The 27,265-nt window shown below is 46.1% G+C and overlaps 1 protein-coding gene across 1 annotated transcript; it reads left to right on the top strand.

Annotated features, from left to right (window-relative positions):
• Positions 1-1,444: 1,444 nt before the first annotated feature.
• FAM174B (family with sequence similarity 174 member B) lies at positions 1,445-27,265 on the top strand. The gene is made up of 3 exons (XM_048868414.2): positions 1,445-1,820; positions 15,754-15,885; positions 25,373-27,265. Exons 1-3 carry the CDS (start codon positions 1,525-1,527, stop codon positions 25,374-25,376), a joined length of 432 nt encoding a protein of 143 aa, XP_048724371.2. The 5' UTR covers positions 1,445-1,524; the 3' UTR covers positions 25,377-27,265.

The following is a 27,265-nucleotide window of genomic DNA, read 5'->3' as shown; positions in this document are numbered from 1 at the left end:
TGGTTCCCCGGTATGTGGATGTACTAGTGGTTACTATCACAGCCTTTAACCCACTAAACCTTGCCAGGCAGGAAGTGCTTTTGGCACTCTCTAAACAATTAAGCATGTGAGTAACTTTATTCTCATAAGCAGGTCCAGATGGTTCAATACCTCCATTCTGCAAGCAGCCCCCCTCTCCCCCCATACTTATTAGGTGGGTAAGCAAGTAGACATGGCAGACTCCCACAATATCTTCCCCCCATTATACAGAGCGGTTCTGGAACAATTTTTAGTGTGGGGTGCTGAGAGCCACTGAACCAAACTGTAAATTCTGTATATAAGGGAAATCACTTCAAGTCAGGGGGTGCTGCAGCACCTCCAGTACCCATAATTCCAGCACCTATGACTATACTTCCTTGGTCTTTTCTCCCTTTGAGAGAGACAGAGCTCGAATTGGAAGAGCAACTAGAAAGGAGAAAATGGGAGGGAGTCTTGGTCAGTCCAGTGGCTTCTGCAAAAATATCCTGTGAACCCCCTGCCAACCTTGGAATTGAGGCCATGAAAAGGGAACCCGGAGTGGGGTGGGGTCCAGCAAACGGACAAAGGTATTTGGGGGCAAAGGAGGTACACAGGAGAGCTCCAAGGGGTATGGGGTGTACAGGACAGGAAAGATCTGCATGGCAGTCTGTACTATTTCTTTAAAACTGTACCAGGAAGCCAAGCAGGTGGGTTGCAGGAGGCTCTAAGCAGCTCTGCACAGACTGGGTAGTTTAAGGATAATTCTATTCTTAACGCTAAGTTCCTTGTTCAGTGTTAGAAAAAAGTGGCTGTCTCTGGGACGTGTTACTATTGGCACGTGACAGGATGCCAGGCGCTGACCCAGCATCAATAAGAGAACAACTCTTCCCCAGGGAGAGAAGGCACGTGTGAGAGGTGTTACTCACTGGGGGCCTGGCTTATTACAATCCCCAGTAGCTATTGTTTTAGCTTGGGAAGGTGCTGGGATAACAGGAGCACATTATATAGGGCTGCCAACCCTCCAGGACTGTGCTGGACTCTCCAGGAATTACAGATTAATCTTTAATGGAAGATTATGTCATGTCATGAAACCTCCAGGAATAGGTCCAACCAAAACTGGCACCCCAAACTTTACACCAAAGGCCCCTGTAGCCTGGTGGTGGGGGCAGGCCTGAGCCTGAGCTCCCTGCAGCTGATGGGGGTGGATGTGAGGGGTCAGTCTGCAGTTTGGCTGGGAGCTGTAGAACCGGGGTCAGGGGTCCCTCCCAGGGCAGTGTCTATGCTGGGGGGGTGTAGGCACGCGGGGGGGGGGGTCCCCCAAGGCTGGTTCTCTCTCTCCCCTCCCCGGGCTGTATAGCCGCCCCCTTTCACCCAGGCCCTGCGAGAGCTGTGAGTGTAGGAGGCAGGGCGGGGGCTGGCCGTGCAGGGCGGGGGCGGACCCGGCCGGGAGGCGGCGTCGCCGCGGCTCCCAGAGCCGAGGGCCGGGCGCGGTGTCGCAGGCGGAGTGGAGCCCGGAGCCCGGGCAGGATGCGCCTCGCCGGCCCGCCGCCGCTTTTGCTGCTGCTGCTGCTGCTCCTGGCCGCGCTCCCCGTCCGGGGCCGCCGGGAGCCCCCCGCGCCGGGGCCGCCACAGGCCGCGCAGGGCCCCGCCAACGCCACCCGGCCGCCGCCGGAGCCGCTGGGCGCCCCCGGGAACCACAGCGGCGCCCAGGTCAGCCTGCTGCCCGCGCTGCTCCGGGACCTGTCCGCGCTCAAGGCCGCCGTGATCGGGGCGTGTGTCCTCAGCGCCGGCCTCATCGGCTGCCTGCTGCTGCGGGTCTGCAGGTACCGGCCGGGGGGCTGGGCGCTCGTTGGGGAGGAGGGACCCTGGCTGGGGGGCGCTGCCCGCTGTACCCCCCAAGGTGGGGGGGCTCTCCCCCATGGAGAGCGGGGGGGGCACTGCTCTCTGTACACCCCCCGGTGGGGCGGGGGCTCTCCCCCATGGAGACAGGAGAGGAGGGCGCTGCTCTCTGTACACCCCCCGGTGGGGCGGGGGCTCTCCCCCATGGAGACCGGGGGGGGGTGCTGCTCTCTGTACACCCCCCGGTGGGGCGGGGGCTCTCCCCCATGGAGACCGGGGGGGGGGCGCTGCTCTCTGTACACCCCCCGGTGGGGCGGGGGCTCTCCCCCATGGAGACCGGGGGGAGGGGCACTGCTCTCTGTACACCCCCCGGTGGGGCGGGGGCTCTCCCCCATGGAGACAGGAGAGGAGGGCGCTGCTCTCTGTACACCCCCCGGTGGGGCGGGGGCTCTCCCCCATGGAGACCGGGGGGGGGGTGCTGCTCTCTGTACACCCCCCGGTGGGGCGGGGGCTCTCCCCCATGGAGACCGGGGGGAGGGGCACTGCTCTCTGTACACCCCCCGGTGGGGCGGGGGCTCTCCCCCATGGAGACAGGAGAGGAGGGCGCTGCTCTCTGTACACCCCCCGGTGGGGCGGGGGCTCTCCCCCATGGAGACCGGGGGGGGGGCGCTGCTCTCTGTACACCCCCAGGTCGGGGGTTCTCCCCCATGGAGACCGGGGGGGGGGGGCGCTGCTCTCTGTACACCCCCAGGTCGGGGGCTCTCCCCCATGGAGACCGGGGGGAGGGGCACTGCTCTCTGTACACCCCCCGGTGGGGCGGGGGCTCTCCCCCATGGAGACCGGGGGGAGGGGCACTGCTCTCTGTACACCCCCCGGTGGGGCGGGGGCTCTCCCCCATGGAGAGCGGGGGGGGGGCACTGCTCTCTGTACACCCCCCGGTGGGGCGGGGGCTCTCCCCCATGGAGACCGGGGGGGGCGCTGCTCTCTGTACACCCCCAGGTCGGGGGCTCTCCCCCATGGAGACCGGTGGGGGGGCGCTGCTCTCTGTACACCCCCAGGTCGGGGGCTCTCCCCCATGGAGACAGGAGAGGAGGGCGCTGCTCTCTGTACACCCCCCGGTGGGGCGGGGGCTCTCCCCCATGGAGACCGGGGGGGGGGGCGCTGCTCTCTGTACACCCCCAGGTCGGGGGTTCTCCCCCATTGAGACCGGTGGGGGGGTGCTGCTCTCTGTACACCCCCAGGTCGGGGACTCTCCCCCATGGAGACCGGGGGGAGGGGCACTGCTCTCTGTACACCCCCCGGTGGGGCAGGGGCTCTCCCCCATGGAGACCGGGGGGAGGGGCACTGCTCTCTGTACACCCCCCGGTGGGGCGGGGGCTCTCCCCCATGGAGACAGGAGAGGAGGGCGCTGCTCTCTGTACACCCCCCGGTGGGGCGGGGGCTCTCCCCCATGGAGACCGGGGGGGGGGGGGCGCTGCTCTCTGTACACCCCCAGGTCGGGGGTTCTCCCCCATGGAGACCGGTGGGGGGGGCGCTGCTCTCTGTACACCCCCAGGTCGGGGGCTCTCCCCCATGGAGACCGGGGGGAGGGGCACTGCTCTCTGTACACCCCCCGGTGGGGCGGGGGCTCTCCCCCATGGAGACCGGGGGGAGGGGCACTGCTCTCTGTACACCCCCCGGTGGGGCGGGGGCTCTCCCCCATGGAGACCGGGGGGAGGGGCACTGCTCTCTGTACACCCCCCGGTGGGGCGGGGGCTCTCCCCCATGGAGACAGGGGAGGAGGGCGCTGCTCTCTGTACAACCCCCGGTGGGGCGGGGGCTCTCCCCCATGGAGACCGGGGGCGGGGGCACTGCTCTCTGTACACCCCCCGGTGGGGCGGGGGCTCTCCCCCATGGAGACCGGGGAGGAGGGCGCTGCTCTCTGTACAACCCCCGGTGGGGCGGGGGCTCTCCCCCATGGAGACCGGGGCGGGGGTCACTGCCCTTTGTACACCCCCAGGTCGGGGGCTCCTCTTTGTCCCCACCCCAACAGTAGCGCTAACACAGTGTCTCTCTGCTGACGGTTTCCAGAGGTTTCCTTAGGCCGTATTTGCATGTGACTAGTAAGGTGAATCAGTGCTGGGCTACCATATGCCCTGAAAGCCCTTGATCACAGCAGCGCTATCACCTTTCTGGGTTGTGGGTGCGGTTCTCTGGGATGTGACCTGAAAAAGTGAGTCCCTGACCAGTCCACGTAGAAGTTGACGCTCTCATGGCCTTTTCTCTTAGGCCAGGGGTTCTCAAACTGGGGGTCGGGACCCTTCAGGGGGTTGTGAGGTTATTATATGAGGGGTCACGAGCTGTCAGCCTCCACTCCAAACCCTGCTTTGCCTCCAGTATTTATAATGGTGTTAAATATATAAAAAAAGATTTTAATTTATAAGGGGGGTTGCACTCAGAGGCTTGCTATGTGAACGGGGTCATGAGTACAAAACTTTGAGAAGTACTGTCTTAGGCCATGTCTACCCGTACAGCGGCGCAGCTGTACCGATATAGCTGCATCACATCTGGTGAAGACACTATGTCAGGAGAGAGACATAAAAAACCCACCCCCTGTGAACAGCAAAAGCTATGTGGGCGGGAGAAGCTCTCCTGCTGCCATAGCGCTGTGCCCACGAACACTTATGCCGACGTAACTTATGTTGCTCAGGGGGTAGAATATTCACACTCTTGAGTGATGTAAGTTTTGCCGATGTAGGTGGCAAAGTAGACATAGCCTAAAGCCAGAAAAGCTGAAATGCATCTTCCTCTGGAGTAAAGGCACTTGGGACAGAGGGGATGGAAGTGGGTGAGAAGGCAAATTTTGGCCAGCCCCTGGCCGATCGTATGTCATTTGTAAAATGTCCTAGATGCGCTGGTCAGAAAGGGGTGGTTAAAATGGAAAATAGAATGCTTATACTTTTGAATTGTTTGTTCCCATCCCTTTCCAGAGCATTCTGTATTTGTAAGGAAGAAGTATTGTTCTGTTTCATTAGCTAAAACATGAATAAGCTCTCTTGAAATAATTGCCATAATATGAATGTTTATGTGCTGTAAAGCATTGTGTCCAGGTGGGTGGAGCAAAGCCTTGAGTTTTGACTTGAAAATAATTTCCCAATAGTCCCAATAATCTCTAAGTATGAACTGCTAACTCCCTGTCTTCCACTGCCTGGTATACACCTGGCATCCTGATTTTTCCTTTGTGATTTTGGTAGACTGAACATCACAGGGTTATGTCAGTGTAGGTGCTAGAGTGAAGGAAATGTAGGGAAGCATATAAGAATGTGCAACTGTGTAACTGGGGGTAACTTATTTCATCCAGTGTTCATCAGGAATAAAACCCCTTCATTTATAGCATGCCTACCTATTTGTGTGTATGTTGTCCAGTATTGATGATTAGAGAAGTGACAGGAGAGTCTTGTCTCTAGGTTTTGAAACTCCAGCCCATATCAGACTTGATCTCTCCCATTTGACTCTGTTGACATCCCTTCTTGAACACCGTACTTTGGATAAAACATCTTTTTTATCAGGTTGTGGTGTTAGGAAACTGCTATGATTTTGGAAGAGATACTGAAGGCGTCATTAAAAACCCCCAAACTTCCCTGAGTGTGTTTTCCACCCCAATTTTAAAATAAACTCAAAGCAGGAAAATGGGGTGAAAACTTTCTAGAGTAGTAATTTAGGTTGGGAGTAGGTTTCCTCTGGTGCAGCAGGGATTAGGCTCATTCTGTCAAGTTTTCAAAGGGTGTGTCTCTTGCATGTGTGTGCAGATGGTGCATTGTGGGCAGTTGTGGTGCAGTTACCCAACTGGAGTGTACAAATGAGAGAAGTCTTTGCTTAATGCTGAGGCCAGAGTTCAGCCCTAGGGTAAAGCCCAAATAAATGGGCTGGGTCCCCAAGAATTAGGATTAGATGGAATTCTGGGCCATGGAACCACTCTGTGGCCGCTTGTGCAGCTGGAGCCCTGCACAGTGTGGTTGGATGGCCTGGAGGGAATGGGGGATTGGTTTGTGGATCCAGCCCCTCCTCTCCCCAAAATCCATGTTATGTTGGATTGATGGAAGCCTTGGCAGAACACAGCTCTGCAGCGTGCAAGAAGTCTGCATCTGCCTGGTGGGATCCTGGTATTTTTTTTCTCTCTGCAGCGTAACTACAGCAAGTATATTGCATTCACCCTCCTCCTCTCCTGTAGAAAGTGGGTTGGAACCAGGATGTGCTGAGTAACATTGTAATACTTGAAATCTTTGTATGATTTTATGCTGGGAAGAACACAAGCAAATCAAAGTCAGTCACGTTAGAAAACTGATCTCTCTGTTGGCTTGTTGCTGAGTTAGGACAAAATAAACTTACCAGTGTCAAACTGAGTTTCATATTAGTGTTCATAAATTATTGTTTCTGTTGTGGTAGCAGCTAGAGGTTCAGTTCTGCTTGGCACTCTGTGGACATAAAGTAAACGGTCTCAAAGAGCTGACCATCTAAGAGTGTTTAGCTCTGGTTTGTTCGCTCCTGACTTCATGGTGGAAAACTACAAAACCTTCAGTAGTTAACAGGAATTCTTTCTTACAGGTGTGTGCAAAAGAAAACAACCTGCAGGGTTGAGTCATATAACTTGTTCTCTGGGAAGCTGTGGTTGGTTGTTGCGTGTAGAAGGAAGAAGTTGAGCAATGGAGGTATTTGAACAGGTGTATTTTGTGAATTCTTCCTCCACCTACTCGCAAACAGCTCTTCTGCAGTTACGTGGCTGTTCCAGCTAACTGTTCCTGTTCTTCCCCGTTTCTGAGGTCTTAATAATCTTAATTTATTCATGCTGATGAGCAGAGTCTACATGAGTTCTGTTCTTAAAGGGTTCCCTTCTATAAGAGAACCCTTAGAAACTGGGACATCTCATAAGTCTGTCCCAGTGAACAAACTGCAAAAGATTTGCTGATGCATGTCAGTGACTAGCACAGTGTAGCAAGATTCAATTTACCGTGGCAAGTAATTTGGTTTAGGGACAAGCAAATAAAACATTGCTTTTTAAAATAATTCTTCTCATCACTATCATCTACTCATCCAGGTTTGCAAAGTTGTCGTGGGATTATACATCAGAAGGCTATTAGACACTTGGGTGGGTCAGACTAAAGGCAGCATAGTCTACTAGTAAAATCAGTATAAGGTGATCTAAATAGCTCTTTTAATAACTGGCCTTGGGCAAGTTCAGCTTCCCTGCCTCGGTTTCTCCATATGTAAAAAGAGAAAGCAGGGTTGGCATTCTTGATATTTTCCAAAGTAAAAAACCAAGCAGCAGAAAACCCAGCCTTTTGAGTCTTCTTTCCACATCGTACAGAAGCCAAAGGGGACACAAACCCAATTATTTTAGAAAATTCTTTGTAGTCACCTTTACCAGCAAGCGCTGCTGAGCTCTCCCATGCCAAACTCATTTAATCTGTACACGACTGCTTATAGTTAAAGCACATTTCATGTATGTGAGAGATTCCTGCTGTTCTTGTAATAAACATAGTGGCTCCCCTAGAAAATGGAGCTTTCGACTTCTATGTGCAATAGTTTGTTTATCTGACACAGCCTCTAGTGTGTAAGCAAAGATTGATCTGAGTTACAAAATAAGACAGGCAAAACAACAAGCATTTCCAGTTTACAGCTGGCAAAATAGTTTGGAGAGGAGTTCTCATTTCTGTTGCAGAAGAAAGATCACATTTACTCAAATGAAATGCATTTCTTGATCAAAATAAGAGTTTGTTCATGCCCGTTTTTAAAAAACAAAAAACAAAAAAAACCCCCAAAACAAAGAACCTTGCAGAGACTAGTATTGTAAATTGCTGTTAAGCAGAATTTGTTGAAATCCAATATTTGATTAAACTGTCACTATGAAATTACACTGGTTTTCTGCAAGTAAACTATCCCTTTAGATACGGATTGTTGAGATGGAGTTTTTTTTTTTCCATTTGAACAATTTATTAGTATGCCTGTTTTACAAGTTTTAGAAAAAGAATCCCAGGATTTTGCTCCTGTGTGTTTTTGCCTTGCTTCCTCATGGTCCGTGATGCCAGCGGAAGTTGTCAGCACTATGTACCCAAACTGACGTGAAGGCAAAAGGTTGTTCTGCCACTTTTCCAGGTCCTTCAACTGAACATCAAGCAGGCAGATATTTTATCACAGGCACCGGGTTGTGATACTTACATTCTTGCTTTTTTCCCAACTCACTGTTTTTTTTTTTTTTTTTTATGGATGCTTTCAAAGATGACCTGTTCTTCTTCCTCCGTAGAAGTGTTTTGATCTGAGTGGACTTGGGGGAGCCCAGTGGAGTGGAGCTTGGCACCGCCATAAGGAATTTGAATTCCAGATCCCTCTCCCCTGGGCTGCTCAAGAGTGCGCAGGCTGTGAAAGTTGCATGGTCCACAGTAGCAGGAGGCAGCACCTAATTAGCAATAGCAACCTTTCCTGGCTGACTCAGAGATGCGCCTGGAAAGGATGCTCAACCACTTCCAATGGCAGGGGGAATGGAGTATTTTCTCAGCATCATGTATGTGCTGAGTACCTCCTTCTCTCCCACCCGTAAGCCAAAATATCCTCCACAACTTGCCAAATACTTGCTACTTCAGCAAGTGCTTCTGTCCATGTTTTGATTCTGCCTTTTTGAATCCATATTTTGCAACTCTTTCCCTCCTCTCCGTTGATGTCTGTGCAGTTACTCCAGAGGTGAATTAGGCCCCTAGCTTACTAAGTAAACTGTGAGGGTTAACAACACTCAAAAAAGAAATGAAAGGTTGGAAACTTGGTTGTCTGTGTTGCTTGATGCGGAAGCCACTGGGACATTAGATAAATCTGTCAAGTATTTTTTTTTTATTAGCAAATTGCAACTGCAGTGTCACAGTGGGGCAATAGGCGTTATCAGCCATGGTCAGTAGTGTTTGCTGTGACCTGCTGTAAAAATGTGGAAATGATTAAGACTCAAGCTGGATGTGAGCACTGTTTACAAGGTACAGGTCTGCCTGTTGAGAGACACGCTACTCACTTATATAACAATAATGTTTTGACCAAAAGAACCTTTGGTCACATCACTCCTGTCTGAGCCTCAGATTTCTCTACCAAATCCCATTCTTTTTAGATAGCTTTCCCTCGGGCCTACCTCTTTAATAGCTACAAAACTGGTTATATTGCAATGCTTTAGGGGAGAGATTTAAGTACAGTGACTCATCATCTAGTCATAGGTTACAGGACCTCCTTATCCTACCTAGCTGGGTGGTGCTTTGTACACCTAAGGCTCACCTACGCTAGAAGGCCGAGTTGACTAAGTGTAAATTGTTTTATAACTAGTTACTGTACTGCAACAATACAAAAACCCCCTTTCTTCAATCCGCAGGCAGCCAGCTGCCAGCTACTGGAGGGAGATAGATCACTTTGAAAGCAGGCTGGATAAAAATCAAGGATTTAAAAAAAAATTGTCAAAAAAAAATCACTTTTTATTTAAATACAAGTTTATTCTTTCAAAAAACCCAATTTAAAATTAAATTTGAAATTGACAACCTATGTTGAGGCCTAAACTTATTATCTATTAAAAATCATTTCAATTAAATAAAAAATTAATTAAATCAATTAAATCAGTTAAATAAAATTAATACACATTTGCTGCTGAGCTTTGAAGAAAGTCAGAACACTGAAATGGTGGAAGTCCCTGGTAAAACACCTGGAATCAGAGATTTAGTGCTAGACCAGCTTTTGACAGCAGTCGCCTCTTCTGCGGAGAAAATATTTTCTTTATTTCAGTTTATTCAACTTCAGTGCAGTTCAATGACAAGTTCATAGTTAAGAAACCAATTGGGAATTGAAAAAGCTGGAAAGCTTGTTTTCCTCTGCCAATCTGAATATAAACTAGGTGTGATAGGGTGAGATCTACTAGTTCTAAAACTGTTTCTGGTCACTATGCTCTTTACTATCAGTTCAATTCACTATCTATGGATAATATTGCCTTTGTTTAATAAATCAGTTAGTTCTAAATACAAAACATGTTTTGATGAACTTCATCTTTTTTATTCTTACATAGGCAGCAATTTAAGGCTTTTTAAAATTTGATTTAAAAAAATATGTCACTTTTGTGCATTTTTAACTGAATTTGAATTTCCATCCAAATAGAGCTTGGCATATATCACAAGTTTTAAAAAAAATCAAATAAGAAATGTATCATTCACGATTTTCTAAGATAATAAAAATGTAAACATTAAGAATCTGAATAAATGTAAGTTAAATGTGTACAGATACGGTGTATCCTCCTGGTTAGCAAGAAGCAGTCCCAAACTTAGAGTAAAGGCTATATTTAGTTGCAGATGAACATGTTTTACTCGTTACCATTCAAAGACAATGAACCCCTTTCTTTAAGAAAACAGCTAAGATGTGCAAAAAACAATTCAGATCAGTAATTTAAATCAAGGCTTCCAGTCCACCCTGTTTGAGAGTTTATTATATGGACCCCCTCCCACCCCCGCCCAATAAAAAGCCAACTATGACCCCTGCTGGAAACCTCTCTTCAGATGTGTGTGTTTTATTGGTCAAAGTAGGAGTTTGGGTGCCCTATTTCTGGATTCCCTGCTCTCTTGCTTTACGAATTTAGATAAGTCACTCAAATTCTCCACGCCACCGTATCTGTAAAATGGGGATAATAGAGAGATAGTTGGTCTTATGAGACTAATGTTTGAAAGTGCATATTGGTCTTAGTACTATAGACTGGATTTGCATACGGTATTATTTTAGTTACTTTCAGGTACTACCTTTTAATTGAATCATGCCAAGGCCTCATTCAGATGTTCCTGAAGTTTTTCGCAACCTTCTTCCCAGCCTCCAAACCTCTTATTAACAGTTAGTGCAGTTGAACAAGCATATGTTTCTGTTCTCCGTGGTTGAGTATGTTCCATCTCAAAAAGCCGGTTGTTAGAGAAATGTGGCGTGTCATGACGTTCATTACAGCAAAATGAATGCCTGCCTGAAAGCATGCAGGAGAACTCATCTTAATGGCTTCTGGTTTAATTTCAGGGTTTAAAATGATCATGTGAGCAAAGAAGCATGGTTCAATAGAAAATTGTAAAATGTCAGCGGTATTAATGAAGCTCGCATTCAGTGACTTGTTACGAGTCTGGAGTTTTCCTAGGTTTATTATCTGGAATCTTGTAAATGTTGCAGGAGCCAATTATTGCTAAATATGTTGGGCCCAATTCATTCCTAGTAGCACTTAATTGGAGCTTCAACAGGAATAGATTTAGTCTATTGTTTTTGGTGGAATTACAAATGAGAAACACGCTTATTGGAAAGGATAATTTAATCTCCCCTCCTACCTCCTCATGGCTGTCTTCAGGAGGTGTTAATGCTGGATTGAAAGCTCTGAGACGATTCTCTGTGGGGTCAAGAGAAGTGTTACTTCTGAGCATCAGGGTTGTTGACTAAAATAAATTGGAGGCTTAAAGTATATAATGAACTAGTGAGTTGACTAATGCATTTCTCCCACCACATGATGCTTCAGTAAGGAGCATGAAGTGCTACACATGACTAGAGTTTGACGAAAACAGCCCCTGGTCAAAAGACTGACATGAGTCATAAACTTTCTCCTTCTCTCCAAGCCAAATTTTCATACGCTATGTTTCAATATTGAACACCCCTTCCCCGAGCTGTACTGAAACGTGCAGGCAGTGCATCCTTATTCTTATGGAGTTGAGAGCACTGTCATGGAGGGTGGTATCTTGTGCGTTTAACTCGTAAAGAAATATGGTTGCACGGGGATAGGACTGACATGCTCAGTAACTCATGAGCTCAAGGAGCTGGATCCTCCTGAGTGGGTCCAGTTGGTCTTCCCATTATTCTCCTTGTTTTATATACATTTAATGCCCCCCAATCCTGCTCTTGTTAAAGCTAGTGAGTTTCTTGTTGGCTTTAACAGGATCAATAGTGGGCCCAAAAGGAGAAGGTTACTGGCACTGGCTACAGTTGTTTGGAGCTTGTGAAGATGCTGGGCATGCTTCCTAGATTGGTAAATGTTAAATCCAGAAGGGACCATTATGATCATCTAGTCTGACCTCCTTCCTAACACAGAACAATGAATTTTGCCCACCCCTCCAAAGCTCTGCCCATGCATTTCAGTCTAGATCTGCAGTGGCACCTTCTGCTGTTGTAGTCCTTGGACATCCCCCCAGCTCTGCTGGTGTACTCCTGTTATAACTGGAACACCTGCTATCCCTTGGTATGTCCCACAGCACCTGCTCAGCACTGTAGTGAGTGCATCTCCATCCCAACCACAGCATCTTCTGATCAGGCCTGCTAACTTTAGGGGAAGCACTTTGAGGTGTAGGGACTAAGCATGAAAGCATTAATCACTTTTAACTTTTCATTGGAAGCCAGATCTCCTGCGCTGAAAGCCTTGTGCACGAATACCCTTTACCACGGGGTCTTTTGTGCAAGGGGTATTTGATTTTATCAGTGTGCAAGGAGCATGCTCTAATTGCTGCCCCAACATCCTTTCTTGTTAGTTTAATAAAACAAATGTGTTTGGGTGACTAAGCTATGGCCTGTTATCACACATGAGGCCTTAATGTGTTCTGGCCCTGTGGAACAGGTCTACAAAGGTCGTGAAATGTTTACATTCCCTAGTTCCTGTCTTGTGCTACTGTGCTCATACATACAGTTGATATGTGGTACCTTGTCCCACCCAGTGTGTCGTGTTTGTTTTTTCTTTTGTCTCGTTATTGCTGCTGGTTAACGAGATACTATCAGGGATAAGTATGTCTATTGCCACAGGAAGCAGATTGGGCAAAAATCCATCTGAAGAAATCATTTAGTATGTGGGTGGGAAACTTGAAAGGTTTCCATTTAAAGATGGTTTGTCTCCATGTTTTTTGTCCAGACAAAAAAAAATCCCCTAGGTTTCACAAAAAAGTGTGTGTGTGTGTGTGTGTGTGTACTGGCTGTTGGGTCTGTAGATTAACAATAATGATGTTAACCAAATAAATAGGAATTAATTGAAAGAAGAGAGAATCAAAGAGCCTTTGCCTGCTCCATGACAAGGTATTCACACCTACATCTCAGCTAAGTCAAAAGATTTCTACAAAACTTGTTTTCCATTTTCCATCCAGCTTCACTGTTAAGTGACTATTGTCATATTAGTGACAATGACTTTGAAAGTTCTCTTTAAATGGTAAGTAAATAGAGAAATAGAAAACTAGGACAACTCAGCCACTGGCAATTAACTGTCTTTAAATAATACAATGTTCTTTCAGTAGTTGCCCGAAATAATCTGTATCTGCCTCTGTAGGAAATGAGAACTGATGTCTTGCAGCAAAAGTAGATCTGATTGCAGATAGAGAAATGACCTGTTCTTTTAATATGCAATCCAGCATAGCCTTGCTAATTCATGCGCACACATGGGAGATTCATTGCAGGTTGTTTTGTCATGGCTGTTCACTTCCTAATTCAACTGTAGAATGTGCCTCATTCACCTTGAGGAATGTTCAGTTTAGTTTTAATGATGATGACATTTCATATTGTCTGAGTAAATGTTCTCTTGTATAAGCAAAGCTTTCCTTGTAAGATGAGATCTCAACACATCACTTTTCTCACTGCATCACTTTGCTGTTAGGTCTTGGCTGAAAAGTGGAGTGAGACTGCCAGGTGTTTTTGTGAGGATTATCAGGTGTTTGGTTAATAAGGCCCTACTGGGTGGGATCTGAAACGACTTGTTTTAACTGCTAGGATAATACAGGAGTTCTCAAACTGGGGGTCAGGACCCCTCAGGGATTCACAAGGTTATTACATGTGGGGTCGCGAACTATCAGCCTCCACCCTAAACCCTGCTTTGCCTCCAGCATTTGTAATGGTATTAAATATATTTGAAAGTGTTTTAAATTTATAAGGGGGGGGGTCGCACTCAGAGGCTTGTTATGTGAAAGGAGGCCCCAGTACAAAAGTTTGATTACCACTGGGATAATAGAACAAAACACACTGTGCTCTGCTTGATGTGATACAGCACAGATTGTTACAGTGTAGCTTGGACCATGAGAGTTTCTTGACATTTTTGTTGCAAATTAGTCCATAGAATGCTCAGGAAATGAAAATTGCATTGCCCCAAGGCCTGGGGCTTGCGTTACTTAGTCCTGGACCAATGCCCCAAAACAGTGCTATCTTCAGAGGCCAGTGACAACTTTTACATCAGATATTTCTTGAATGTGCATAGAGTTCAAGGCCAGAAGGGACCCTATGATGATCTTATCTGACCTGCATAACACAGGGCAAAGGATATTCCCCAATAATTCCTGCTTCAAGTTTATATCTCTTGTTTGAGCTGTAGCATATCTTTTAGAAAAATATCCAGCCTTGGATTAGAGATTTCAGGTGATGGCAGCCCCAACCCATCTTGTGTGATTTGTCAGGGTGAGACTTCTGGACAGCAGGAATGTTTTCATGACCCGTTAATGCTCCTGAACTGCTAGTTGGAAATTCTCCAGACATTTGGCTGTCCTCTGTTATCCTACAGATTTTCAATCTGATTTATTTTTAACTAAGAGTTTAAGGAGAAACAGCCTGCATTGTGTTGGATAAACCATTTCCAGAGTGCAAGCAATTATGCTAAGCTCTTCGTTTCTTCCCCATATCCCCAAAAAGATGGTCATATTGCAGCTTCTTTATTTAAATGCAATATAACTGAAGCACAAACCAGTGTAACCAGCACAAACCTAGGCTTATGTCTGAGCAGTGTGAGGTAGCTCGAGACCTTGGGTTAATGGATATTAATCTGAGGAATAAAAAGAGCCTGTAGAATACAGGTGCTTTGAGTTAAATCGTGTCAAGCTGAGTACCATATTCTGTATCATTTTGTTTTTTTATGTCAATTATTTTAATGTAAGTAGATTCTGGAAAATGAGTCTAACAAGAGTAAAGGGTGCACAGGTGTATAAGCATCCTTGCTACAAAAGAAATTGAGCATTATGCTAAGGGGAAGGACATTGGCTACACCTAAATCTTAAAACATGGCCAGTGATTTTTTTCATGATGCTTGCACAGGAGTGAGTATAAAATTCATAGAATATCAGGGTTGGAAGGGAACTCAGGAGGTCATCTAGTCCAACCCCCTGCTCAAAGCAGGACCAATCCCCAACTAAATCATCCCAGCCAGGGCTTTGTCAAGCCTGACCTTAAAAACTTCAAAGGAAGACTATTCTACCACTTCCCTAGGTAACACATTCCAGTGCTTCACCACTCTCCTAGTGAAAAAGTTTTTCCTAATATCCAACCTAAACTTCCCCCACTGCAACTTGAGACCATTATTCCTCGTTCTGTCATCTGCTACCACTGAGAACAGTCTAGATCCATCCTCTTTGCTCAAGTGAAACTACTGGCTGTATTGGGGAATGTTTGGAAACTTCACTCTGGTGTCCAAAAAAGGTAGAAGAGGTTGTCCACTCGTAAATATTACCTCAGATGCCCAGTCCTCTTATAACTCTTCTCTGAACCCCTGTCAGCTTGGTAGACATTGACTCAGCCGGATTGCCGTGATTTTCTCTTCTAAAGATGTTAGTTAACCTGTCGGCTGCCTCCTCTGATTAAGCCTCTGTCTGACTTATTGAGCATGGCAGCAGGGGGACTCTGAGCTGCTGTGCCAGCGATTTGCCCTGCACACCAAAGGATCAATGGCTGTGCCTCCGAAACTAAAAGACTGACACTGATCTGGATTACAGCTGACAGGAAATTGAGCTCTTCAGTGATGGGTACAAGTGGTGGAGAGGAGGAGGGGCTGGCTCCACAGACTTTGCATCAGGATAGGTCTTAGCAGTCTGGGCTGTATATAGAATGGGTGGGTAACAGCCCACCCCAGCCCTTCCTGTAGGGAACACTTTCAGAATGAACCCCCCCCTTTCTTTGTTTCAGGTCTGGCAAGAGGATTAAAAAGACACGGAAGTACGACATAATCACGACCCCGGCTGAGCGAGTAGAAATGGCCCCTCTGAACGAAGATGATGATGATGATGAAGACTCGACAGTGTTTGATGTGAAATACAGGTACTGACATGGGTGGGTCTTGGTTAAAGGCTGCCTCCTGGGTTCTGTTAGCTGGGTGGATGGCTCTTCCTTTCTGCACGCTCACAAAGCCTTGTCAAGGCTTAGCTCTGTCTCTGCTCTTCCCTTCAAACCACAGAAGCTTCACCACTCTCCTCTCCATGGCCCCTGCACCTGAAACCTAGTCTGCTATGCATCCAACCTCTCCTCCTTAAAGCATGTAATTTCCAACAAGCCTAAAAGCCCTAGTCCTCCCTGCAGTGAAGTGCCAACAGAAGAGATGTGTTCAAACAAAAAACTGTATAGAACTGACAAAGGTTAATGGGCTGAACTTCCCTGCTCAATCCTTTGCTGCTTGTTGCATCCCATCCCTGATCCTTCCTCTGTATGTTACATTCTTCCTGTACTCGTATTTGTGTTGAGATACAGCATGGCTAGAGGGCAGCAGGAGAGTGTTAGAAGGGAGCCTTATTCCCTGTAGAGGGAAGAAAGTTTGCTATAGATTAATTAAAGCACCTGAAGCCAGTCACATGATAAAACCCCCCTGCTTCAATCAGACAAGAGGAGGAGTTGAAGCAGAGTGGATTGGCATTGGAGCAAAGAGAAGTTTGGAGGGAAGCAGAGGAGAGTTTGGAGAAGTGCTGCGGTGGGCTAAGAAGACCAAGACCCTAGGTAAAGGGACACCTGGTTTGTGCAGAGGGAGGGCAGGAAGCCCCACAAGCTGAAGGGCAGGAGAGGGAAGTAGCCCAGGGGAAGGAACTGCTAGTTCAAGCGGTTTACCGCTATCCCTAGGGCCCCTGGGCTGGGACCCGGAGTAGACGATGGGCCCAGGTCCCTCCCTCTCCACTCCCCTGCTCTAGGATACTAGTGGGGCAGTTAATACCCCAGTTCAGGGGCAAGAAATGGTGCCCTGAACAACTCCCCCCACCCCACAAGAAGAAAAAGCGCGAGACCCATCATAGTAGTGCCGGCAATTTGCCACAGTGTGTAAAGCGCTTAGCTCACATCTGGTGCTCTTCATAAACAATATGTGTAGGGTCAGGCCCTACCAGTCTAGAGCTGCTTCTCTCCACAGCCGCTGTTGTGACCACGTGGGGGAAAAGCTGACAAGCTTTCACAAATGGTCTCTTGATTTGGGCGTCTCTGGGTCTGAGGCACGCTGGTGGGACTTTGTGTTGGGGAAGCTTGCTTTGCAGATGCCTTTGCTGTATCTGCTCTGTGATAAACAGAGGGCTTCTGTCGCCAGGGCTGTCAATCAGGCCCCACTCAGCAGCATAAAATCATTACCCCCCTTTTTTTTTTTAAGCATTTGACAGCCCAAAGTTTTCAGTTCCTGTCCTGTTAGAGAATTTATAGCAGCCTCTCAATGCAGGTGGGCTCTCGGGCTCTCTGATTTCTGGCGTCAGTGTATTTGAATCTCTTATTTTTATTTGCCTCAGAGTGGTGACAGCAAAAGGGTCAGGTTTCTCATCCAAACAAAGACAGCCAAGATCCATGGTGCTTCGGCTAGGAAAAGCTCTGCTAATGATAAGGCTGCATCTGAATCCAGGCAACTCATAATTAGGAGCTTGTCAGAGACTTGCTCATGTTCCCCCCCCAAGGCACAAATGCCCACCCACACACTCCTAGTTCTGGAGGTGGGGGAAGCAGTGCATTCATTCCAAGGGGCACTCAGTGGGCACTTAAGCATATGGTGCTGTGTTTTGCTTTGGTAATTTTCAAAATAACGAAATACATCTCCCCCTAAAAGAGTTAGTCAGGAATAGGGAGCTGGTGAAGAATGACGGTGAGTCAGTCGTTTTGAGATTTGTAAATAAATAGCTCCCAAACCAGAGTAGTCTCTTCTTCCCCTGGCCAGCTGTCGGAGCTCCATGTAGACTCTCTGTATTGGTGCTCATCCCCGATTAATCATCGGCTGCTCTCTTGGAGAGAGCTGCTGTTGCCACTCCTACAGGGCTTTCACCAATGCAGTTTTGAGCGGTGTAGCGCAAGCTGGCACTAGATCAGGACCATGAGGACCTGTTTGCTGTTGACAAAACCTTTGAGGGGCATGCAGGGTCACTGAAGTAGAATGGTTTTTGGATACTTAAAATGAGAAATGCAGCATTGTTGGAGGGAAAACCAGTGCCTTAGATTTAGAGCTCTGTTACTATGTTTGTATTGCAGTTATGCCTGAAGACCCCAGTTGGAGATCAAGTCCCATTGTAATAGGCACTGTGCGTACGCACACCCCTCAAAGATGGTCCCTCCCCCAGAATGCTTACAGTCTAAGCATCTGAGGAAAGGCAATAGAAGGATACAACAGACAGACAGGGAATCACAAGGTAACAGCAAGGCCATGATGATTAAAGTAAAAAAGCAGCATTCAGGATTTCTTTAATATAAGCGTACAAGTTGGAGTTACTCAAGTCTGGAAAAAAGAAAAGGAGTACTTGTGGCACCTTAGAGACTAACCAATTTATTTGAGCATGAGCTTTCGTGAGCTACAGCTCACTTCATCAGATGTTTACCGTGGAAACTGCAGCAGACTTTATATACACACAGAGAATATGAAACAATACCTCCTCCCACCCCACTGTCCTGCTGGTAATAGCTTATCTAAGCTAGATAAGCTATTACCAGCAGGACTAACCAATTTATTTGAGCATGAGCTTTCGTGAGCTACAGCTCACTTCATCAGATGTTTACCGTGGAAACTGCAGCAGACTTTATATACACACAGAGAATATGAAACAATACCTCCTCCCACCCCACTGTCCTGCTGGTAATAGCTTATTACCAGCAGGACAGTGGGGTGGGAGGAGGTATTGTTTCATATTCTCTGTGTGTATATAAAGTCTGCTGCAGTTTCCACGGTAAACATCTGATGAAGTGAGCTGTAGCTCACGAAAGCTCATGCTCAAATAAATTGGTTAGTCTCTAAGGTGCCACAAGTACTCCTTTTCTTTTTGCGAATACAGACTAACACGGCTGTTCCTCTGAAACCTGTCAAGTCTGGAAGATATGCTTTTTTTCCCTCTTGTACCATTCAGGTCTTAGACCGACACTTGGATAGTGTTAGTATATAAGAGAATTAGGTGAAGTTTTGCATGGGGAAAATTTTGACTTCTGTTTCTGGCTCTGCTGCTAACTTGCTGCATGATCCTGGGCCTCTCTCTGCCTCTATTTACCTTTGTGTAAAATGGGGGTACTTGCCTATCCTTCAGGGACCTGTAGTGCTAACTGCTTGGAAAAGTGGCTTCAAATGATCAGGCAAAGGGTGCCTTAGAAGTGCAGGTATCAGAGGGGTAGCCGTGTTAGTCTGGCTCTGTAAAAGCGGCAAAGAGTCCTGTGGCGCCTTATAGACTAACAGACTTATTGGAGCATAAGCTTTTGTGGGTGAATACCCACTTCGTCGAATACATGTCAAGTCTGTATGCATCCGACGAAGTGGGTATTAACCCACGAAAGCTTATGCTCCAATATGTCTGTTAGTCTATAAGGTGCCACAGGACCTTTTGCTGCTTTTAGAAGTGCAGGGCATTGTTCCAATAAGCAGGATATGCTTTACACCTGGGTGTAGTTCTGACAGACCACCTCCTTGTCCCATTCAAATCCCTCCTGAGATGTGCTGGTTTTGCAGCTTTCCAGTGAATTCTGCAGCACAGGGCACACTCTTGGTGCTTAATAAATAATATAGACAGCATGTTGCACTGTCTCTTGGGCAGCCTCGAGTGTTGGCTTATGCATTGGAATTGCTTGAGCCTGAATTGGGGAGTGGAACTGTCTGAACTTGACCTACTTCTGCTCTGACCGCTTCTACTGCTCTTCCACTCTCTTCCACGAGTTCCAGAGAACTTCCTTTGCAGGCATTTTGGGGCAAGGTTGAAGAGATTTTTCTTAACACAGTGAAAAGGAAAATCTCAGGAAACAGTAGTGCTGTGGGAAAATGCATCCAGTAATGAAACATTAGGCAAGCCCATTGGAAACAATCCGACTTGAGAGTCGTAGCCATGTTTTCTACTATTTTTTTTTTCTTCTCCAGAGCATGTTGTACTGCTGCTTTCGCAGAAATGAACTCAATCTTCTTGGGTTCCTTACAAGAGCAAATGGGCCTTCACTAGTCATAGATACATGTACACATACACACACCCCTCCACTTTGTGTCATACTTACAGTATTACCACCAACGGGATACAGCGACCATAGATATTGTTCACCATCCTATACCTCAGCTTTCTTTATTCTCGAGGAAATTCTAGTACAACAGATATCAAATTCTGCATTTTGAAAACGCTTAGCTACTTTAGGGATGTGGTTCCTGTTCTCCAGCAGTACAGCCCTAGTTTATGGGGAGTTACCATCAATCCCCTAGCAGAATTGAGATGGGGAGAGGTTCTCTGAGGATTTGAATGCTATAAAAAGTAACAAGGTCTCTGAATTGTGTGTGTTTAGATAGAGCAGTCTTCTAGGCAGATCACTGATCTGTTAGACCCTCATCAAAGATTGTATCACATCTCAAAACAGTTTCTACCTTTTCACCAGCACTAAAGTCACAAAGAGGTTTCTTTTTGAAGCACTGGGTTTGTCTTGGGCGTTTTCAGCACGTGTCCCACCATGAAGAGGAAGGATTCCTCAACAGGATCCATTGTCTGAAAAGAACCTTTCCCCAGTTAACCATGTTTCATTAGCAAAAGAAGGAGAAATGGGGATAGATCTCCAGAAAGAGCTGGCTGGGTGCCCTACCCCCGCGATTCCAGTTAGAAGACATCACTAATGCAGCTACTCTTGGAATTCCAAGCGCCATGTCCAGCATCTTGTTCCTTCAGTGAACGGTTGCCTTGTGCTGTTTGCTGCCTAAAGTGCAGACGGCAGCTGACGTGCATGCCAGGAACAGAATAAAATGAAGATCTGACACTTGCACAAACTGGACAACTATACTTTGATGCTTCCAACCTTTTACTGTTGCTCTACAAATAAAGAGGCTGTTCTGAATATTTAGCCAGTATGTATGGTTTGTAACGAGGCTTCATTAACTGCTGCTTTAGCAAGGTTTTATTTTTCTCCCCACCTCCACAAAATCTTGCGGACGCTATAACACTGACATGTTAAGTGAAGCTGCAGCCATTCTTCAGGGCTGATGAACTAGGGAAGGGACGAGACTGCTGCTTCAGCTCATTAGCTAACGAAATTGAGAAATAATGAACCGCCATGAGTGGGACTGAGGACTGGTGGATAACCTCACATGAGAAGTGCCTTCCATGGGCAGGAAGGTCCCTGCTCCCCTCCTTTTTATTTTTCTTCTAAGATTTTTAAATAAATTGAATGCTGACGGGAGAGTGCCTTTCATTATCAGCCATGGCAGTGCTACAGCTTTACTCCACTCGTCTCTGATTATCTTATCATGAAGCATTTCCTTTTCCTGAGCAGCTTTTCCCCTCCTCATACAGTCTCTAGCACATGGGGATATGTCGGCTTTGTCTGCAGTAAAGACTCTTGGTCGACTGATCACTGATTGGATTCCCCGTGCATCCTGTGACATATCACCTGTCCAGACACAAGCATTCCCAACAGTGTGTGGGCGAGCATGCCACCATTTGGACTAGAATGGCTTCAAGCAAGGCCAGCCACCATATGGTCTTCAACTCGATGGGAATCACTGCTGTAATTGCCTCAGTGGTGTAAAGGGTACTCTATCCACTGCTCTGCAGTGCACTGGTCTCCAGGACCCAGAGGTGGCTAATGTGTGCGTGCTGCACTGATGATACTTACACTGATGCAGTGCTACTTCTTGAACTGCCGATGGTTTGGTTCTCTAATGCAGGCCTGGCCATATTGTCACCCTCTGCTATAGTGAAGTCCCATGCGGGAAGGAGAAATCCGGTAATGTTCTGCCATCGCCAGGGAGCTTAGAAATCCATTTGCCACGGAAAAACATGGAATTTGTGTTTTTACAGTGAATCTTTAGTTTTTAAATTTTGTGAAAAATAAAAACATATACAGTAGAACTCTGTTTATCCAAGGAGCCTCCATTATCCAGATCTCCATATTAACCAAACCACCACTGCCTGGGGCTGACAGTGGCTGGGGCTCAGAAGGGCAGCTGGTGGTTTGGTTAATACGGAGAACAGATAATGGAGGCTCCTTGGATAAACAGGGTTCTACTGTATATCAGTAAACATTGTGTTCAGCTGTTACCTATATATAATGTACCTTGGGAAACTAAAGTTCAACGTTTCATTTTAATTGTGGAAAAACACAATTTTTAATTTTTTTCATTGGAGAATTTTGGTTTTTTTATCATGGAAAACTAGGATCTCTGGTCATCAGTAACCTTCTCACAGAAGTAGCCCACAAACCTCCAAAAATTCCTTCTGGTTTCAAAGTAGCACGTGAAATTATCTGTCTGCTGGCTTCCTCGATTCAAACTTGCATCCAGGATGTTGAACTGCAGAGGCCTAACCATGTACATTGGAAAAGGAGAGAGGAATGATTCATTTGATCTTGCTTTTCTTTAGTACGTCTGTTGAGAAGGATTTCAAAGCATTTCGCATAGACAGAAATCCCTGCACAAAGGGTCAGAATGCAAAAGGAGAGAGAACTTGTTTAACAGGCAGTAATATAGAATGGCATATTGGCTTGTATGTACCAGCAAGGTATACCGCTGGTATCCCTACATGTTACTGGGATGTGCCAAAGCAAGACCATAACTTTCAAATATCTGGTGCTCTCATTAAGATGGCAACTGGGCAGATCTCTCCAGCTGACTTGGAATATCTTTGAGTGAGTCCTGGCACTCTTCTTGTTAACAATCTTAATGGCATTCATGCTGTGTGTGAATACGAAATAACTCTTCTGATTTACCTGATGTTCTGAAGCCCTAAATAACTAGCCTCATATTTTGGGTTCAAAAACTAAATCTGTATTTAACATGTAGGCAAGATCTGTTTTTACATCTCTTCTTCACTTGCTTCTATATTTTGGAGCATAATTGAGATTGTTCTCCCCTTCCCCCATGCAAACAGCATTCTAACTGCAAGCCAATTGCTGCTTAGCTGTGTAGCATCGGCAGCAGGGGAGAAGTAGCACTGATGGATTGTAAGTCTGTTTTCATGCAGTTCATTTTCTTCGTTTGATGCTTTGTCCCCATGTGCAGTGGTTTCTAGCCCTGTACGTGCCATTGAGAAGCAGCAGATGGTGTAAATTGGGCTTCTGTCTGAAAGTTACTTTAGGATTCCGCTGCATCTTTAACATCTTGCCACAGCGGATGTGTTGGTAAAATCCACCCCCTCAGGCTGTGCAACAGTGAACAATAACCACCTTTCATCTGCATAGCTGGCTAATTAGACCACGAAAAATCTTAGCTAAACAAAATCCTGTCTGTGGCTGCTAAAGCCACTGACTGCCTGTGACAAATACAGAAGCATACCTTTATTGGATTAGATTCTCCTGCAATCTCAGGAGCAGGGAAGTGGTTCTGTCAACATCTTCTCTCATCCAGAGAGCGCAGTTTCTTGTGTGACAATAGTCTGAAACGTGTAACACAAAGGCTGCCATAAAGCAGAGATGCAAAACCACTTAGGAAATAACACATGCTTGAAAGCCTCATGAAAACAATTACTAATCTGGAGTTGCGTTTTTGTATATTTTTTTTTAATAAAATAAATTACACTAAAAATTCAAGAATTGACTGACCGGTCTGTGAGGATGGATAATGAATATGGAACCTTTTGTTTCATGATCACTGATGGGTACCATGTAAGAAGCCAGGATAGAATAACGGGAGGGATGGAAGGGGACTTGAAGAGGCAGAATGTAAAAGCCAGAGATGGAATTTTGAGGCCAGGTGTCTGAGATCCCCTAAATAAATATTTAAAACTACAAACATTTCCTGGGTCTGATCAAACCCTCCACCCCTCCCCTAAAATTAGATGATATTCTTCAGTTTTTGAGTACAGATGCTCATTTTTCCTTTTAACAGCAGCAGTGAAAATGAGAGGTGTTTTAGAAATGTGGTATCTTCCAAAGTATTGACTGGTGGTGGTGTTGCAGTTACATATCTGGGGTGCTACAGTGAGTAAGTGGGGCTTTTGTTCAACTGTCAGTATAACTAGCTTCAACCAGAGCGCAATGGTGTAAGCACAGGCTTCTTTACTGGATAGGTAAAGCATAAGTTAAGGTGTCCAGTACAACCTGCACCTTGGTGTCAGGGAGTCTGTAGGACTTGGTACTAAAAAGGTTAGTGCGACATTAGGAGGCCTGGACTTACCACCCTCTGCAAAATGTTCCTTTCATGAGGCAATTTAAAACATCTGCATCAAAATTCTAGGGCCCAGAGTCCTTGCTGTGGCTGAGATGTATGGGGCCTTCTTCTCTGTAAATAATGCAGAGTATATTATATTAGGTTTCAGAGGATGAAGTGAGCTGTAGCTCACGAAAGCTCATGCTCAAATAAATTGGTTAGTCTCTAAGGTGCCACAAGTACTCCTTTTCTTTATATTATATTAATCGCTCTCCACGGAACATATCCCTGCCAGAGCTTAAATGGCATGTGCAGCCTTGACTGGAGTGCTGTACTGTGTGCTTGTTACAGCAAGGTGTTTGGTCTCCGGAGAGTGGCTATAACAGATTTCTTGCAAGTGAAAGCCGGAGGCCTCTTCTGTATGATGCTAGGCTGTTTAAATGTGTGCGGTTTTTTTTCCAGTAGGCAGAGTGGGGAAAGGCTCTGTATAAACGGAGGGTATCTTTTATTCTCATGTGAAGGGGTGAAAATCACAGTAACTCATTCAGTCGCTTACTATAAATACAACAAATTGCCTGGAGCATTGGTGCTGCTGTTAAGGGTTTCCTGGCCAGGTGCTGCTGTGGATTGCCAGCGCCAAGGGGCCAAAAGGCATTTTTGAAGCCTGTGTTCTTTCCCCGTTAGGCTAGATGTGCTATGAAAATTAGTGCTGAGCACAGAGGCTCCCTGGTGGTTCCTTGGCTTAATATGCATAAGTGCTGCGGTTGTACCTAAAAGTTCTCCTGACTCCTGTCTGCTGTAACTGCCCCTGCTGAGGCAGCTGCATCTCTTCTCTGGTTTTTACCTTGTGGGTGCGTGGTGGAGGGAGGGGAAATGAGGGCTCCAAGAAGAAAATGGTCTGTGTAGCAAGCAGAAGGACCCCAAGTGAACCAGTTGCCTGGGGAAAACTTCCTTTCTCGGGGGGTGCTCAAAGCTGTCCCATTCCAGGAGAGCAGCCACAGACTGTGGCTGTGATTGATTTAATTCTTATCCCTGAGCTTTGCCTGTTGCTCAGAGTGCTCTGGCTAATTTCCATATGCAGAAAATCAAGTCAGTGACCAAAATCACCACAGAAATCAACCCCTGCTTGAGGGACCCAGTGGTGGATAGTATTGTTGTTTCTTTTGTTTTCCCACTTGTACATAGATTCCCATAGTTGCATATGATCTATTTAATAACAAAGCTTCTCTGACCATACTAATTCTTTTTCCTGGCTGTCTTCCTTGCCAGGTAAAGCCGTTGCATGGAGCACCGGTTCCCTGTGAGAAGTCAGTCAGCTGTCGAGAGCCCTGCTGAAGCTTAACTGTGAAGGAGAAGCTTTCATCTCTGCAATATTGAAACCAAAACAAACATTGCTGCCTCCATGATGTTATTTATACAGCACACAGCAGCAGGGTGTTTGATTCTCTGCCCAAAATGTCACCATTAAACTCCTGGTTTCCAAACTTCCACAGTAGAATGACCTGAGATCCTCCTCGTAGACTCTGCTCTGTTGCTTGAAGAGGCTGTGGGGTTGCTAAAGCATATGGGGTGGATACAGCACTGTGTATAGACTTTCTGCACTCACTGGTCCAAATAAATTTTTGTAAAAGGTGGGGGAAAACCCCAAAATTAGACCCCAAAAGACTTTTTCCTCTAAAAGCTGAATCAGATACTTTTGGTCTCTGTTAAACAGATCTTGTGTTTTAAAGACTTGGAATTGTATGATCCTGGACCTAGAGAAATACTTGCCCATCTGATGAAGGCTGGTGGCTGAAACTGTGCTGAAATGTTACAGTGTGCGTGGTGTTGGGTTCTTTATTTTTTTAATTTTGTGACTGTTGTAAAAAATTGTAATGACTTGCTACTGATTTTAACAATTGCACTAAACCCTCCTATAATGATGTACTCGTTTTCCAACAGAGCTCTGGTCAGACTTAGTTAAATAACATGAGACCATAGGGAAGCAGAAAAACTAGGCAAATACCGTACTACAGAAATCTTGGATTAGAGGAAATAGATGTCTATTTTTGTAATTCCCCGCCCTTCATAGGAAGTAAGACAACATTTTTTGCCATCTTGTGTCCTCTCCTGGCTGTAACTCTTCTGCTACTCAAATTTTTAATCAATCTTTTTATGAAAGATCTGATACGCGGTTGTTAAATTTCAGGAAGAGAACACTGGTTCTTCCTGCCCCCTTCTCCTTGAAAGCATTCGTGCAAAGAATCCTCTCTGCACCACCCTGGAAATCTGCCCGCCGGCTGGCTGCCAAATCCCATATTACACTAAGATATGTTTTTCCCCTTGCTATCTACAATGCTTCACACTGGTAGAGCTGTCGGATTGCTATTTTAAAAAAACTAGAATATCTGTAATCTAGGCTGATTAAGATCCATAGCCTATGAGTTCTGTGCATAAATTCAGTGCCATTCTTTGAAAGCTCTGAGTTCAAAGTTATTGGCATGGTTGTTCTGTTTTACAGTGTTCTTGAAAAGCAACTACAGTTCTGATGAGCTTTGCTTGACATATTGACACTCTTATTGTGTGTTCTGCCAATATTTATGTCAAATACCCTTTTACTTTAGGATTTTAACCCATTTGGAGCCTCTCTTGCCTTTATGATGTTAAAATTACCTCCTGTTTTTGGAACGTACCAACATTTGCTTGACTCTTTTGGTAAATTCTGCAATTTGCTTGGTGGGTTGTGACTGCTAAGAGTCTGTTGCAAAGCTGCCTCTCTGTAATGACTGCTCAAAGGCTGCTCATGGAATTCTTGATTTGTTATCATGACAGTAGGTTATACTACTCTCACTTGTTCGGAGCACTCCCAAGGCTTGCACCCTGAAACAGCCTGGTATAGATGCTGCACTCTTTCTTCACTCCACTTTGGCTCTTTGCAAGAAGGCCTCCGTGTTCTGCAATAGCAGTTTGCATTGACAAAAGCAAAATTGTAGTAGTCTTCTGATGAGCATACAGTGCAGTTTGGTGGTGTCCCTCTGAGTCCTTGTCTGATGTAGCCCCTACATTCTAAATTCCTTTCCCCTTACCTGCTAAATGAGAGTGTTCTGTCACTCCATGTTTCCTCTTTAAAGTGTAGCAATGGTCAGAAAAGTGACAGAGTAAAAAGTTCACCTTCATATTCAA

Source organism: Caretta caretta, chromosome 10, assembly GCF_965140235.1.
Source record: "Caretta caretta isolate rCarCar2 chromosome 10, rCarCar1.hap1, whole genome shotgun sequence".
Classification (NCBI taxonomy): Eukaryota; Metazoa; Chordata; order Testudines; family Cheloniidae; genus Caretta; species Caretta caretta.
The sequence above is the reverse complement of the archived record's forward strand: the minus strand, read 5'-3'. Positions and strand labels throughout refer to the sequence as shown.